Source organism: Lasioglossum baleicum, chromosome 9 (genome assembly GCF_051020765.1).
Source record: "Lasioglossum baleicum chromosome 9, iyLasBale1, whole genome shotgun sequence".
Lineage (NCBI taxonomy): Eukaryota > Metazoa > Arthropoda > Insecta > Hymenoptera > Halictidae > Lasioglossum > Lasioglossum baleicum.
In genome coordinates, this window is record NC_134937.1 from 14,423,999 (window position 1) to 14,440,579 (window position 16,581).

General features: G+C 44.9%; 1 protein-coding gene across 4 annotated transcripts in view; it reads right to left on the reverse strand.

The window, feature by feature from the left end:
- Positions 1-16,581, reverse strand: part of LOC143211916 (uncharacterized) — a 353,326-nt gene that overhangs the window by 274,770 nt on the left and 61,975 nt on the right. For all 4 annotated transcript variants that reach the window (XM_076430044.1, XM_076430043.1, XM_076430046.1 and 1 more), the window contains one exon: positions 6,382-6,579. In XM_076430044.1, the coding sequence (XP_076286159.1) occupies positions 6,382-6,579 (198 nt within the window). The remainder of the gene's footprint in view (positions 1-6,381; positions 6,580-16,581) is intronic.

Consider the following 16,581-nt stretch of genomic DNA (forward strand, 5'->3'; position numbering starts at 1 on the left):
GCGTCAAAAGGATTTCTCTCCGCGAGATTCCTCCGGTGTCGACCTTGTATGATAATGAAACCGCGTTACCTGCGTTACCTGCAAGAGCTCCTGGCGCGCTGCTTTGTTCCGACTACGCGGCTCGATGTCTTGGAAGAGCTGCGACAAGTGTCCGTTCCGTTCCGTTCCGCTCGATACACAGGGACGATGACGAACAACCGTGACCTCCGGTCAGTTTTCTCGAATTGTTCGATGTGACCCTCTGAATCACTTCTGTCGTTGTCGGAAATGTCTCTTTGACATGAACTTCAGTTTCGCGCATGTTTAATCCTCAAGTTTGCAAGCTGACTCTTCGGGTCTTTATGCGAAGTAACAATTGTCCCGCTGGACTAAGGATTTAGTTCTTCAATTTAATATACATTTAGTAAAGAAACAAATATTCCTGAATGAGATAATCATCTTTAATCATAATAAAAGAGTCAGCGATGACGAAAGATGAGGAGCGGAAAAAACGCGAGTGAAAGTTCGTTTTTCCCTGGATGGAGGACTGCACACCGGTAGATCCAGGACATCGGCGTGGATCTACTAACCCAGGCGACTCGGCAATCCCAATCAATGCTCCTATCTCTGGCCACGTATCCCCATAAGTGCTCCCGTTTTTTCTTTCCCCTCCGAAGGCTATGGTATCTAGTCTTCAACCTAGATTCGCCGACGGTATCCTTCGTTTTCCGGACGATTGGGTTGACCGCTCGAGTCTCTCTCTATTTCTCTGTCTCTCTCTCTCTCTCTCTCTTGCGGAATCCCAATATTCTAAATGAGCGTCGCCCACGCGCTCGGACGTTCGGAGTCGCATCGTCACGGAACTCGGTCATCGATGTGTTTCTCCTAGGGAGCGAGTTATCGCGATATATCGGGGAAAGATCGGGTTAATTTAATCAGTCGAAAATTATAGGAGCGGGTATGGCAACGTGAGCCGAGATCGAGATGATCGAGAAACCGGCCGATACGGGGAGCGTGGGCCGTCGTCGTTGATTTTCCCGTTTCTGCTTGAGGCGGTCCACTCTTAGCTGTTCTGGCACTTCAACGGGTTCGTTCGGACACAGAAACGAATTGAATGCATCTAATTCAATCGCTGTGCGCTCAGTTCGTTCTCTGAAAAACGTACCTCTGTCTTGGGAGATGATGAAAGAGCAAATACCAAATTGTTCAAATTCAATCTACGCTAGCGACATTAAAAAATTTTTCAGAAGAATAAAATCAATGCGAGGTTGAAGATTAGAATCTCCTCTTCAAAATGCTGTCAAATAATTTGATGTACGATTTTTTTTCCATGATTTTTCTTAGGCCTCCACTGAAGAATGTCCAACTCAATCAGACTGTAAAAACCACTCGCATTGATCCTGCAGAGCTGAATCCTGATGCGGGACCAGTCGGTGTCGTCGGGAGCAGTTATGCTTCAGGTTCTAAAGTCCCCGTAGCAGAGGAAGATGGTCGGATAGCGACGGCAGAAATATATATCAGTGGTTTACAGGAACCCGCCGGAACCTGGCCGTGCAGTCCCGTAGTCGAAACCCGGCGCAGCCTTCAATCATTGTCAATCAGTTCGGACGAGGCACCGTTACCGGTGTCTTCGATGGTCATGCTCTCTCTCCCGCCGCTACTATCTTAGGTACACCTACTACTATTCTTTGGCGGCGGTGCCTCGCCAGTCCCGTTCCACACCGTCCACCTATACACACCCTGAGGACCGACTACGTGGATGCCTGCTGTCCGTGGTTCCTGACCACCTGGCAGGCCTCTCGATCAGGGAGCTACGTGCGCCTTGCCTTTACCTTGCTCTACCTTACTCTACCTTGGTCTACCTTGCTCTATGCCATTCTTCCTGATCTGCCCCGGCCGTGTTTCTACTTGTGTCTCTGTTTGTTACATGGACTACCGACTGACTTGGTCTTCTGTTAGGTCCAGTCGTCTTAGGCAGCTTCTTCACCTCCATAGAGTCTTCAGGAGACGTTAAGGGGGTGTTCTCCTTTCCAGGACTGCGAGGGTGCGGGACGCGCCTCCTCATTTCTCGATAACGCATAGATAGGGCTTTTCAGTAGTCAGGAACGCTAGAGAAGAGATCAATCTAGACCGCTGTTTCCCTCAAAAGTCCTACTTTTACGTTTGCGAGGCGTAATTTGCGTTTGAAGTGATTTTTGTTTCTCAGGGTGTATACAAGCATTTATTCACACAAAGCATTTGTTCAAACAACACGCAGAACATTAAAATTTAACGAAGCTAATATACTCCCAAGGAGAAATAGTTTCGAGGAGCGGGAGAAACGTCGAAACGGAGATCACGAAGAGTGACTAGAGGGACAGAAGAGAACGATGTCCCCTCGGGGCATCCTGCAATTTCGAGAGGAGAGCTCGTTTCGTAAATCATCCAATCCTCGTGTGGACGGTAGGGCGGGTGATCGCTTGCCGCGAAATTATTAGTATTACGGCGAGAGAGCAGCCTTGTTATCGGTTATGTTGATACGGGCCGATTACGGATGCGCCGTAAACCAACGATCGGTGTAAACATTGGGCCGGGCTGGAAATCGCGAAACACGAATCGCGCGACCAGTCCTAGCAGCACACACACCGGATTTAATTGGATGCCAACCTGGGCGTAGTGCGAGCTCTATCGAATTACTTGTCCGTTAGGTAATTCACTCTCAGCACGCATTCGACGGACTATCTCTCAGGGACGCTCGTATTTAACGCCAGGGTAATTTCTGCTAAGCCGGGGACCGTGTCTCTTGTCAACCTAATCGATGCCGCATTTTTCCACGCGGCATTCTCGTTTTCATATTCTAGAAATACTGGAATCGGAGCAGACTTCTCTGGCTCTGAACACCCCTCGGTTAATTGCGAAGTAACTGTGTAATGGCTTTGATTTCTGCTGCGAGACTTTTCTTGGAAGATTATTCTCTGAAAAATTTACTCGCTGCCGAACAGTTGAAAAAAATCCCGGCTACCCAGTACTCCCCATTACCGTGGCTTCAAAATAGCAAGGCTCGTTTCTATTATAATTCCGTTGCTGGCAAACCAGTTTCCTGGGCGGCAAAACGGTTCCCATCTCCCGGCTCGAACGCTGCGCCCGTAGGAATACTTTTGCCGGGTTGAATTCTATTAGCCGGTTGACGCGAACAAAGTGGCGTTCCCAAAGAAGGAGATCCCGAATCGTCCCCGAACAGCTCACCCGGGACAGGGGACAAATTTCCAGATCGACAGTGCCGGATCTTTCTCGTCGGAGCCCGGTGCGTTCGTCGAGCAACGACGGCGACGGCGATCCGCTCGGTTACGCTCGCCTATATTAGGTAGAACGCGCCGGTTCTCTGCCTACCTACTTTCAGAAATTCTGCGCTAACGAGCGACGGAACACACAGCGAGAGAAAGAGATAGAGGGAGACCACGGAGAGACGAGAGAGAAAGAGAGGGAAAGAGGCTCGCTCCGCTTTCCACCGGTGGACATCGCTGCCCCATATCTGCCAAATTGTCGTGTGGCCGAGAGCGCATCGTTTTCTTTATTGGCCGGCAATTTATCGACAAGGTATCGTCGGTAAATTCTATTGTACGGACGTTGGTGCGGTGTGCAGACCACAGGAATTTCATTTAGGTAGGCAGGCTTCGCGGATACCATTACTTTAACCTTGGCTAAAATTTGGTTCAACATTGTACGATTCAATGAAAAATATGCAGCTTCGCGTGAGGAGTTAAGAAACGTACTATATGTATGTATAGAAGAAACAACCGTGAACGGTCGACGGTGGCCGATGCCATGAAAATTGCCCGTATCGACCGGAATTATGGAAACACGATACCCGCTAACGAGTTCATTCGGCTCGCCTAGTTCGCGCCGGGTTAATGGTCATTGTCGTGCCGCAACCGGCTCTTAAACATAGGAATTAACGGCGGCCTCCGGATACTTGAGTCAAATTGCTCGTTACCGGGAACGTTCAAGGTGTTTTTAATGGCGGTCACGTGTGCGAACGGGCTCCGCGGTGCCGATCGCCGCGTGTGCTCTTGCCTTGCGCCTTTTATCCCTTTTAAAATGGGTTTCTTAAGAGACATCATCGCCGGGATGCTCGGGAACAGTGTATTTTATAAGGTATCTCGCAGACTTGCCGGCCGCGTTCGAATTTCATCAATAACCTCGTCGGCTAACTTTTTGGCCATTCTACGGTTGCAGCAAAAAATTTGGAAAAATTAAAAAATCGCTCCCTATCGACCACAATACCTAAACAACCCACTCGGCGTTCCACTAAAAATTTTTAATCAAATGTACGATGAGAAATAATCCTATATTAGGGCTCCAGCTGGAAAATTACTAATGGCTCGAAATCACGGATCAAACATAAGCCTCCCAATCGCCTAATCAACCCTCCACTGTCCGCGCGCCGGCGATTTTCGGGGCTCCCGAACCGGCCCCTTTATTGCGAGCTTTAATTAACGTTCACGAATCGTTGAGTATAGTCAAATTTGGGACGCGAGGTCTGAACGCCCTCTCGAGACACCTCGTGCTGCTGGCTGAGCCCTCGACTTAAATAAATTAACCCTTAAGAGGGCACGTGCTTCGACGCGTCGTCGCCACCCCCATGTCGTTCTGCAGCATGGGAGACGGTTACCCGCAACTACAGGGGTTATTAGAGGCAATCGTGAGAGAGAAGGGTTGCCTTTCTCCACGACGATCCTCCCTACCTTTCTCTTTCTGCTCGTGGATTCTTGCTCAGGCTTAATTGAATTCCCCGGTGTTAATGCCGAGCACTGTCATCGGGAGTGTCCTCGCGAGGGGCGAGCTTACCGCAACGGACCTTGGTGCCTAATCAAATATTTTACGAACCTGGGATTTTCTTCATCGACTGATAAGTCAAAAATGATATAACAAAATATTTTTAAATTCTCCGAATATTTTCACTGTTTTCAATTTCATCTACTCATTTGTCTTAATTAGTCAAAAATGATAGGACAAAATATTTTTAAATTCTCCGAATATTTTCACTGTTTTCAATTTCATCTACTCATTTGTCTTAATTAATCAAAAATGATACGACAAAATATTTTTAAATTCTCCGAATATTTTCACTGTTTTCAATTTCACCTACTCAGTTTTCTTAATAAGTCAAAAATGATATAACAAAATATTTTTAAATTCTTCGAATATTTTCACTGTTTTCAATTTCATCTACTCATTTTTCTCGGAATGAAATCATTCATGAAATATAACTAGACTGGGGATGCTTATGTATTTATGGCTTCTAAAAATTTTCAAAAAATGTAAAATTCCACAGAATTTAATACGGTTTTTAAATATTTTAGATCTACAAAGGATACTACCACTGAAAATAAGTTTTCATTTGTTCCCGGTTCCTTAAAATTTGCCTACAGAAATTAAAAATTGCATACACCTTCGCAGTCTAAATATAACATACTCTCAGTTTTCTTAATTCCTGAATTCGGCGTTTAGAAAATCAGCTGCGAGCATGGGAGATTGCGTAAAGACCCCCGCAGTCTAGTAATTAATGAAATACGAGATTGAATAGGAAATGCAGTGTCAGATCAAGTGGAAAAGCAGTGGCAGCATCCCCGGAAGACGCGCAGGGAGCAACGAACGTTGGCTTCCCGGTGCTTCGATCGGTTGCTTTCATCGGCGATTAAATCGGTCAGGCATTATATAAATAGAAGGCCGTGTCATCGTGACGAGCGGCGATAACTCAGATTTCGCAACTGTCCGCGAACTGGATCCAAGGTATCCGGCCATACTTGGACGTGAGCACGCGACTGATTACTTTAATCGCTTCGCGGAACAATCCGTCCGGCGAACGACATTCTCTCCTCTCTTTCACATTTTCTGCCTCGCGGACACTCCGCCGTGACCAGTTTTCACGTGCATCCAAGAGCTGTCATACAGACATAACCGGGGAAAAACCCGTACTATACAACCGTATTATAATTAGAAAACCGTGATCTTCTCGGGTAATTACTGAACGGTGCATCTTTGTGCGTACCAACCTTGACGATGATGGAAGTGAAACGATATGGTCATTTTTGTTGAGCACAGGTTTTAACCCTTAGCACTCGAGCGATGATTCGGAGTCACCAGTAAATGTTGCTGTGCCATTACTAGATATTTAAGGATTACTTCATATCCGCAAAATGAGAAAAATCATATAGAATGGAATTGTTCCAGGTCGAAAGAAATGTTCAATTTTCGAGTTGAAATAGCTCCGAGTGCAAAGGGTTAAAATTGAAATTGTTTTGGAACGTGTACATTGAAGATTTTGCAATTTTTTATTTTGATCTCGATGACGCACAATGGGTGTGCTGTGTGCTATACTTCTGTAAAGGAGTGTGCCGAAAGGAGAACAGGAGGACTCACCGTTTCGGAGGCGATGGTCTTCACTTCCGCGATCAGCGAAGCGGCCGGTGAGAGATAAGTCCTGAGGAAGTTCTCCAAGTTGCCGTGATAAGCGCAGACCAGGATGTCCCGGGCCTGTCGTATCAGTAGATTGATAACACCATCGCCGTAAATCGGGCCAAGCAAGTTCCGGACCAACGAGGCGACGTCTCCGCGACCCTGTAACACAGGAACCTTTTCATCAGCGATTAAATATGCTGGGAATCCTTATCCCCCTGTGCACAATTTTTATGGGGCCTGGCTGATTCCACAGATTCAGCATTTTATCTAATAATAATTTCTACAGTATCTAATCATCATGCTGCGGGTTTTGATGCAGTAAAGTACAAGAATTAATCTTCTTTAATCTCTCCTTTAAATTTTTAATAGAAATTTTCATGTCTGTATAAATTTGTTAATTCGAGCCATTTGTTTGCATTACCAATAAATGCTCGCGCTGCGAATGTTGTTATGATTTATGCAAGCGAGTTAACTTGCCGGTAGCAAGCACAGATTTATATAAAGCTAAACGCATTTATTATGTAATGGACATACACGAAGCTCATTTAACATCACCGACCTGTTCGCTACCAATAAGACAGAATATAAATATTATATAATTAAACGCGTAATGTTCGCAATTTGTTTGTATGTTTACGTAAGTCGCCGGACAAGTTAATGTACTGGATAGAAATTGAAAATAATGCCGGATTGTGGGTGTTCGGTACAATTTTAGACCACTTTCACCAACTCGATGGATGCTCGCCGAGAATGATCGACTATCAACGGGTAACGTAAAACAAGATACTCGAGTATTGTTGGGATTTATCATGATATACTCCTACATCCTTGCAGGAGCAAGTGCTTGCCACAGTAACGCGATATGCTGTTCCTATCTCCGCGCGACTCTACCGATGCTTGAATGATTATCTCGAGAGTGTCGTTAGCTTATCACGATCCTGACGATCACGTGTGTAACTTCGTTTATTATCGGTTTATCAAGAACGAAGATTTAGATATTTAATCCAACAATTTCCAATTATCGAAAGCTTAGATCTTCAATTGTGAAGGTGAAAACGTTTTACAATCCTTTTATAATTCTACGTGGGAAACTAATAAAATAAAAATAATAAAATTTTGTCGGAGATAAATGAATTCGACAATTTGTACAGCGCACGTGCCACTGAATCGTCTAGCATGTCTGTACATGGCCGGCTGTTTCTACTTACTCGAGGGAACAGTGACTTCTGCATATTAAACTTCCGAAGTCGAATATTTCCGAAACGAAGCGCCGTATGAAAAATTTATACTGTTTCGTTTTCACTGTTTATTTCATGTAAATTCACCTCACCAAGTTGCACGAGGGTTAACAGACGTTCTTCGGTCGGAATATTATTTACAGAGAAGGTTGAAAAGTTAACGCAACGGAACCGGGCGCAACGTATGCATTGTTAGTAGATTTAGCTGGTTGCCAAACGGCATTCCTGAATTACGTAATGCCCATGGGGGTTTTCCGCATTCTCAGAAGCTGGTAACGTGCGAGAGCCTACGGTTCCGGAAACGGGAAGCGCTCGACTCGAGGGGACAGGCTCGAAGTAACGGTCCCAACTTCTTCCATATTGTTATGGAATCATGGCCTACGCCAGGAGAATCTGTTATCGACGCCGATCTCCCCCAACGGTGAGAACAAACAAGGGGGAATAAATTGAATTTTATGGCAGCGCCCAGGACGACTACCAACGACCTGCACACGGTTTTAGGGAAGAACATTAATTCCGGCAGCATCCTACGACCTTCTCTCTGGGATCTTTTCTGCTTTGAGGAAATCCTGGACACTGGCAGACCCCTTATTGGATCTGTCACTGACGGCTTAATCAAAGAAATTCCTAAACCCGTTTACCTCCAGTGCAAAATTCGGCGAATCTTCTTGACCATTTTCCTCTTGTACTAATTCTTTTGTTGAGTCACGTCGTTGTAAGTTTATTTTAAGGTAATTATTTAGAAAAAGGCACTCCTCTCCGATTTTGATGAAATTTAAATATGTTCTGCAGCTACACATTTTGATCAACTTTTTCTTTTTCACCTCTTTGTGCCTCTTTCTAAATAATAACCTATTTTAATTTTTATTGGACGCTTTTTGACTTTCTTAAACTGCAAACAATTGCAGTGGACGTGGCCGATAGCATAATTTCGGCGGCATTTCCTCTGATAACGTGATCTCGATTCGGATCTCGCGGATGCCCGAGGGCGGAAACACGTGGGCGATCACGCTCGTGTATAATGGTTACTCCTCGCGTCCGTGCCCTCGCTAAACTGCAATGTTTATGCAGTCCGGCGTAACGACGCGACCCGGTATAATGCACCCACATCGCGGGTGCGCCGCTGCAGCACGACGCACGCCACTTGTCCGCTTTGGTATTCAGTGTACCGCGCACATACCCAGATTCTAGCCGAGCAACATTATTTTTGCTGCTACTTCTTTGTAGAGCAATAAAACCACAAAAATGTTCAGCGAACGCCATCAGAATCTTGTTGAAAAATAAGAAACAACCAAATCTCAGTAAAAGTACCTACACACTCGACACTCATTCATAGAAACCGAGCTACATCGAGGCACACACTCGGTATTTGTCTCTTAACCATTTTTCCAGGGTCCAGTAATAGCTGGAACTCCATCATAGCAGCGCTAAATGTCAAACAAGGTGCGCCAGATCGTTTTCGTTTATCTGCATCGCATCTACTTTCGATCTCCACTCTGAGCAACAACAAACAGAAGAAAAAATGCACGCCGGCCGGTTAGCAGGTTAACTATCCCACCTCTAACACTTTTCTCTTCGACAACGGTGTGTAATATATAAATCGAGAGCGGCCAGGGAAAAAAAGGGACAGCAATTCCGGCCCCAGCCATTCCCAGCGAATCTAACAATAACTATTATACAATGGGATAGCAAAGAAGGAGACATAATTGAATTAATGGCCACGGTTAGCGAGCCGACGCGCGGCTCGATCGCGGTTACAATTTGTAATGTCCCATTTACACCGGACCCGCCTGCTGTTACGTGCTCGTAAACAAGTAGCATAAATCTGCCATTGTCTCGCGACCCTCGACTATCAATAATTTTCGGGCTAGGGGGGCGGTGTGTCTCATGGTGTGTCGAATGCTGGAGGCATGGTGGGGTGCTAAGAGACTCCAGCTAGGAGCGCACATGTTTCGTGATCCATAGACTGCGGATCTTTGCACGAAATAAAAATTGTCCAAATCAATTGTATGAAACAAAAGTTTATAACTCCTGCCTTTTACATATAAATATTTGTTTTTGTTTATTAAATTATCCCTATAATCAGTGTTGGGCAATAAATAAATTTATTTAAATGAATGATTATTTAAATAAAAATGTAAATAACAAGTTATTTATTACTTGAGCAAGTCTAAATGAATTATTTAAAATAATATAGTTAATTGTTATTTACAAATACAATTTCAAATTATTATTTAAATTGTATTTTTTTATAGGCAACTAGGCCCTTCGGACAGGACCGACCTAAAAGGATTGCTATAGCAGACAAAAATCGCGCACGTGTACATTGTATACACACAATACAAGAAATAAGAGGAGACCAAAAACTATTTATTTGATTTCCTCCTCAATCCAAATAATAAATAATCTTTTATTTGCAAATAAGAAATAATAATTTATTTAAGTAAATAATTTATTAAAATAACAAGTGTAGTTATATGTATATTAATTGCAATTAAAATCACACGTTTATTTATTATTTAAAATAAAATTTGACCAACACTGCCTATAATGATATCGTATTATTTTGTATTGTATTTATGTTTCTATAGGTTGATACCTGGGCATCCTTCTTATTGACAATGAGATTCCGAATACAATTTTTAAAAAAAGTCTTAAAGTATATTTGTCTATCAAAATCAGATAATTAGATAATTGTCTTTCAATTAAAGAAGATCCGAAAGAGCTTCCATGACGAAATTTTTTGACATAAGGGTTATATTCGCAGTGTGGACACTGTGGACACGGAAAAGGAATTCTTCGAATAATTTCGAACAATGAAACACGCCCGGGACTATTAGCAGGGACCACACGTTCTCACTCGAAGTTAATCAGCGAGCCAGCCACCCACACAATCAGCCGGGGAATTTCCCAAGAACGTGTCAGCCCGTGCTCTGTAAACGGCACCTAAATGTCACTATAGCGTAGCCTCTTAGGAAATCGGTTCGGTCCAGGAAAGTCGGCAGACTGTCTCGTGGCCGGTGTTTCCGCGGGATAAATCACTCGGCGTTAGCTCACCGAGCCATAAATACGAGCGATGGTAGATCAGGGAAGGGCCGTTCATTCGAGCAAACGCATTAATAAACAACGCGTGCCCGTGAGGTGAGCGATTCAAGCCACCAGCACGTGAACCAGGACTGGATTTATGCGTGGACCGTGTCTCCTATTCCTATACGGCTACTTGCTGGATTTCATCCCCCACGATTCCCTTGAGGGATTTTCACCCTAACCTAACGAGCCTTTTATGCACTGACTAGCTCACCCTTTCCCCATAAATTTCGGCCTGACCAAATATTGGCCGTGACGAGCCCTCGAGTGGCCCCGTTATTCCCATAGCCGCACCGTGGCCCTGTTACTGAAATTGAAGACACTAATTTTAGGGTTTTATGAACCCTAACTATTCTGTAAAAAAAATTTGTTTGCAATATACATTCATGCTTGAACACAATGCCGAGAGTCTCGTAGCTCTACCTCATTCAGTCCTCCTGCAATAAATTCTCGAATGTGTGTGTGTGAGCTATTCTAGCTAAATAATCAATTTCCGTTCGCAAAATCATTTTATCTGAACCCCAGAGAATTTGCACGGCTCCCATATAACAGCGCGAAAGCCAGGCTGAAAAAGTATGACGAGACTTTGAAGTGACTGCACAAAGGTGGCCCGACCGAGGGAATTGTATTTGACGAAGTTCGATTGAACATTTTTCGGGAACAATGAGTCGAGCGTAGGTGGAGAGTCCCTGTCCGTGGTTCACGCAAATCCTTGCAGCGAATACATTCATTAAACCTCGGTCGGAAGGGGTAGATGGGGCGGAGGGAGAAAAAACATAAAAAAGTAAGTCGAAACTGTCGGCACTACAAAGCCGAATCCCTCGGCATAGAAAGAACGCGAGGAGAATTGGGACGTCAGCGTGTGGCAGTGCGCAACCCTGCCTCTCGCGTTGTTCGTTGCTCGCTGACAGCAAAGCGTTCCGCCTGCGGAATTGAAATTGAGCGGGGAAGTACCATAGGGTGGGCCTTGATTAGCCTCTTTGTTTAACCGGCCGCTTTGTTTAATCGCGGCCCGTTATGCGAGCCGCGGTTCCCTTCACGCCCACCAATTTGCATTTCGTCGGACTCGGATGAATTCGAGGATGCACGAGGCGATGTTTCGCGAGATGAACGGCCACCATGGGAACATTTCGGGGCGAAATTCATTGGCGGAGGAACTGCGATCTAGCAAAAGAAATATTTTCTCGGTACCAATTCTTTGCCAGTGACGCAGACAATTTTTATTTTGCATAAAGGAGGATCACCAAACCCTGCAGAAGAACAATAACACCCTTGCAGGACTCGTCAGAGGTTTTGGATGACCGCCCAGCCCTTTGAGAACGCTCTATTGGGTACCGAGGACCACCCACGTTCTTGAAGGACCCGCCACCGATTCCAAGGGGCCAATAGCACCCTCGAAGGACTCCTTCGTACCCAGAGGACCACCCAAGCCCTTACATGTCCTCAAGTTGTTTCCATTGTCATCAAAGCATTCAATAAAATTATTGAGCAATTAAAAGTCTAATAATAATTGAGAATGTGAAACTGATGGCTGAATAACGCGCACTCTGCACAAAATGCAACTCGCCACCTTAACAAGTAATAAAATAAAATTCCGAAAGAGTCCTCAACAAAGGAATTCTCCGAGCAAGATACGAGATCGCGATCGGTGTCAAATAACAAACGGGATTTCTAAAAATGGTGGTTGATAGCGTGGAGAGAAATCGTCGACGACCCACTGTCCACTATCGTGGGGAATAGTTATCGACATACAGCGGCGGCGGCGGGTTCCGAAGTCGCATTTTATCGATGCAAAACGGTCTTCCCGACGATATCTCACCGGTCTCGCATTTATTTAACGGCTTGCGGCGGCGGCGGCGGGAGCGTTTCGCAACGCGTCTAATGTAATCTCGGCAGATTTGTCTTCCCCGTAACGCGATCGTCGTCTCTCGAAAAGTCCTCTGCTCCATGGGAATCTATGGCCGATCATAATGGAAACAATGAAACGGCGACGGCGAGGACGAATGGGATGGAAGGGACAGCAAAACGGGGCTCTCGCGGAGAGCCAGAACCAGAGGGAATAGATTTTTAAACGGGACGGGAATAATACAGATCGTGAAAACATTTGTTACACGATCTCCCTAACCAATCAGCCAGACGTCCAGGCCCATTCTCCGCAGATGCGTGTCTGCGCAATAGAATATAATTTAATACATTTATATAACTGACGGGTTATCACTCTCCATGGCGTGTCTGACACCTTCTTACCCGTGGCCTCTATTCAACGGAGCTTGTGGCGAATTCGCAGCCCGTCACTTGCGCTTTCGGTTCGCCAAATGGCCGCTTCGAACATCGACTGTCCCCTCTAAACGCTTTTTCCCACAATCCGTTCTTAAAACTTCAACGAACTACTTCAGATTTTCTGCTTTTCACAATTCATTCACATTTTTGAGTAAGAATCGTGCGAAGTCTGAATAAATTCAATCCCTTTCCATTTTCATAAAGGGATATTCGAGTTTGAACAATATAATCGGTGTGTTTCTCCGCATGAATTAAGAATATTGGTTCTCGAGCCGGGATCTTAGTATAGCAAATAGCCGGCGTATCAAGGCGGATAGAAAATATTCTTTCCAGAGTAAATACTTCAAGATAGGAGCGCTGCGGGAGGTAGCGCCACGCCTTCATCTTCTCTTCAGGCTTCTCAAACAATCTTCACTTGAACTCTCCGCCACCAAAGGGTAATCAAACGTTACCTCTCTCTCTTTCTCTCCTTTAGATCATCTGTCAAGAGACGCGCCGAGTACTAGTTTCGGATGAAACCGACTGCTGCCGCTTTATTTGCCATGGGAAAACAGCTGGTCGCGTCCAAGTAGCCTAGATACATTTAGGGCGCGAGCCTTAAGCCTCCTGCACACTTGAACAAATTCCAGAGAGAAGAACCTCAGCTTTAAGGAGGATAGTGATCCATCGAATCGAAATCTAAGATCGATAGTCCCCGAACTACGTTAGGCCCGTAACAGATCTAACGTCCGAACAATTTCAGTCCACTTTCGCCAATATTTTCTCCGAGGACTCGTTAGAAGCGTCTCGTCGATCGTTCGACGCGTCGTAATTATCGAAAAATCGAGTTCGGCCGGAAGGATCGATCGTTAATTAAATCGAGGATCGAGAAAAGCCATCGGAAACGGAGTTGGCAAGAGTTGCGCCGCGCCGGTTGCACAATACACCAGAAGCGGCCCGCGATATCCATCAATACCTTGTTGTTTAGGTCGCCGGGGATAATGCAACGGACCACCGAGTCCGCGGAGACCATGAAGAGAGAGTTTCTCGAGCGAGACGGGCACACACCGAGCGAAGGAGAGAAGAACGAGGAGACAGCATGGAAACGCGCATTAATCAATCTCCGCACGTGGAAACCCCCGGTTACCCGTGCCACAGACAGCATAGGCTCTCGATAAACTTTGTAAATTGTTTTGCGGTGGACCCCGGCTGAGACGATGACGATGTACTGCCTTGTGCTTTGTCGTGTCACAGTGGTTTTTGTGTTACGATCCTGTGTTTGATTGAACGAGGATTTCGAGGGAGAGACTTGGACGATGGTTCTCTGGTGAGAATTGTTGTCCTTTATTCTTTATTTCGTTCGTGTCCACTAGACTGCGGATGTTTATGGAATTCTCAATTTTTGTAGACGAATTTTCCAACAGTGGAATAAACAAGAGTAAAAAATTATTTGAAATTGATCGACAACAATCTAATCAGTTAATCCGTTACGAATTGGCTGGAATTGATCGCTCCGAATAAAAACGTCTGCTTGACGACTGAAGAATGATTCCCTCCTGTGACAGAGGCATAATAAAGTTGTGAAACAACCTGATAGCGCAGCTTGATAGTTCACGGCATTTAACATATCCTCGTGAATGCAGTCGATAATCTACAACCTCGCAGGGGGGCAGCGAATCCTGCTGGCCCCTCATGCGACGACAAATCTTATCTAATCTGATCTAGGTCTGGGTTAGCTACCCTGCATGCATCGCGGGTTAATGGTTATCAGGCGGAGATTGGAATTAGTCAAGTAGACAATTAAAAATTAGAAAATCTAAATCTACATTTTAATAATTGTATTATAGAATAAAATGATTGAAACCGGTGATTTTTTACTGTTTGAGTGTGGAATTGACTTTTAGAGACGGCGATCGGCCGAAAGGAGAAGGAAAAGGCGGCTGCGGCGTTGTCCAGAGAACAGCTTTATATGTCACCGTGATATTTGTATCTAAAATTGATTCGTTATCTCGGTTCCACGGCCCCAGTCCTCCGTCGATGGCGGAACAATGCTCGGCTTTCGTTCGGACGCGAAGGGAAGGCGACGCTCGAACGCCGCCGCGGCGCAGCGCGCCGAGACGAGGTGCAATCGTTGCAAGAGTCGTGCAACGACGACTCAATCCAGCGCCGCGGTGCATTCCACGGATTTGTTTCCACTCAGATTACAACGGCAGATATCGGCGACAACCAGCCGATATTTCATGCTAGAAACGGCGACCAATGGGCGCCGTTAATTCCGCGGCGGTTCCACGCTGCCACACGCGAAGAGACGACGGCCCCGCGTCCCGTCGTCGTACGCTTCGTGAAAAATCCGCGGACGCATCATGCCACCAGCGCGAGAGATAAATGAGCCGGTGTCCCCCGCGGAGAAAGTTTGAAGGGACCAAAGGTTACGTTTCCTAATATTTATTCGCGTTCGAGAGACGTTCACGTTGCCTGCCTCCATTTGAGATTAATAACCTGACGTGCGCGAACATGCGGGACAAGACGGACCACTCTAAACGGTACTAACTGCGTCCCACCAGGAAACAAACCCTCCACGACCAAATTATTTCGACTCGCACCGACTCGCCAGCTCTTCTCTGAAATGGCAATTCAATTATCCGCAAGAAGATTTCGACACGTGTTTTTTCTGTCGCCTTAAATATTGGCTCGGGGACAAAGTTTCTTCGCATTTCAATGCAGAAATGAATCAAGTTTTTTCCATATTTTAAATGAAGTTTATTAGATCAAGTATGTGCCGTTTTGATCGACCATCTTTTGCCATTTTTGAGGTAAAACCATAATCCCGTCACTGTAGAACTTCAGTGATTTCTGGGCGAAAAACTGCGACACGTGATTTTTACAGGCCTCTTTTATAGTCAACTTCACACCATTATGAGAGGTCTGTAGATGCCGAAACAAATGGTAGTCTGATGGTACAATATCAGGACTATACATCAGGTGGATGCATCTAAACTTCTCAGCCAAGCTCTCTTAAGTTTTGACAGGTCGCCAAAGATGTCAATCCATTAAATTTTTCAATGTTAACTCACGAAGCACCCAAACATCGAGCTGTTTTTTGTATCCAGCCTTCTTTAAGTGGTTTAGAACAGTTCTGTGGTCGATGTTTAGTTCGTTACCGATGTCACGACTGCTAATGTGCCGGTCTTGCTCAACTGTTTACATGATTTCGTCGATTTTTTCTGTGTGGTCGACCAGAACGAGGTGTATCATTGACATAAAAATTTCCAAATTCACAACGCTTGTACCCACTTTTTGCATCACGTACTGATACTGTATCACGTCCATAAACATCTTAATTTTTTTTAGCAGCGTGAGTCGCATTCTTTCCTTTTCTCTAATAAAATTTCAAAATGTATCGAATTGCTTCTTTATTTTCATTCATTTTCAAGACGTAATAACTTTTAACTAAATAAACAAATATCGCAATTTCTTATTTGTAATTATACTCTATGATACATCACCTTTCGGACGCACTCAAGTAATGCCAGATCCGATTAATATTAACAGAGTTATGACATGGTGAGGCCATCTA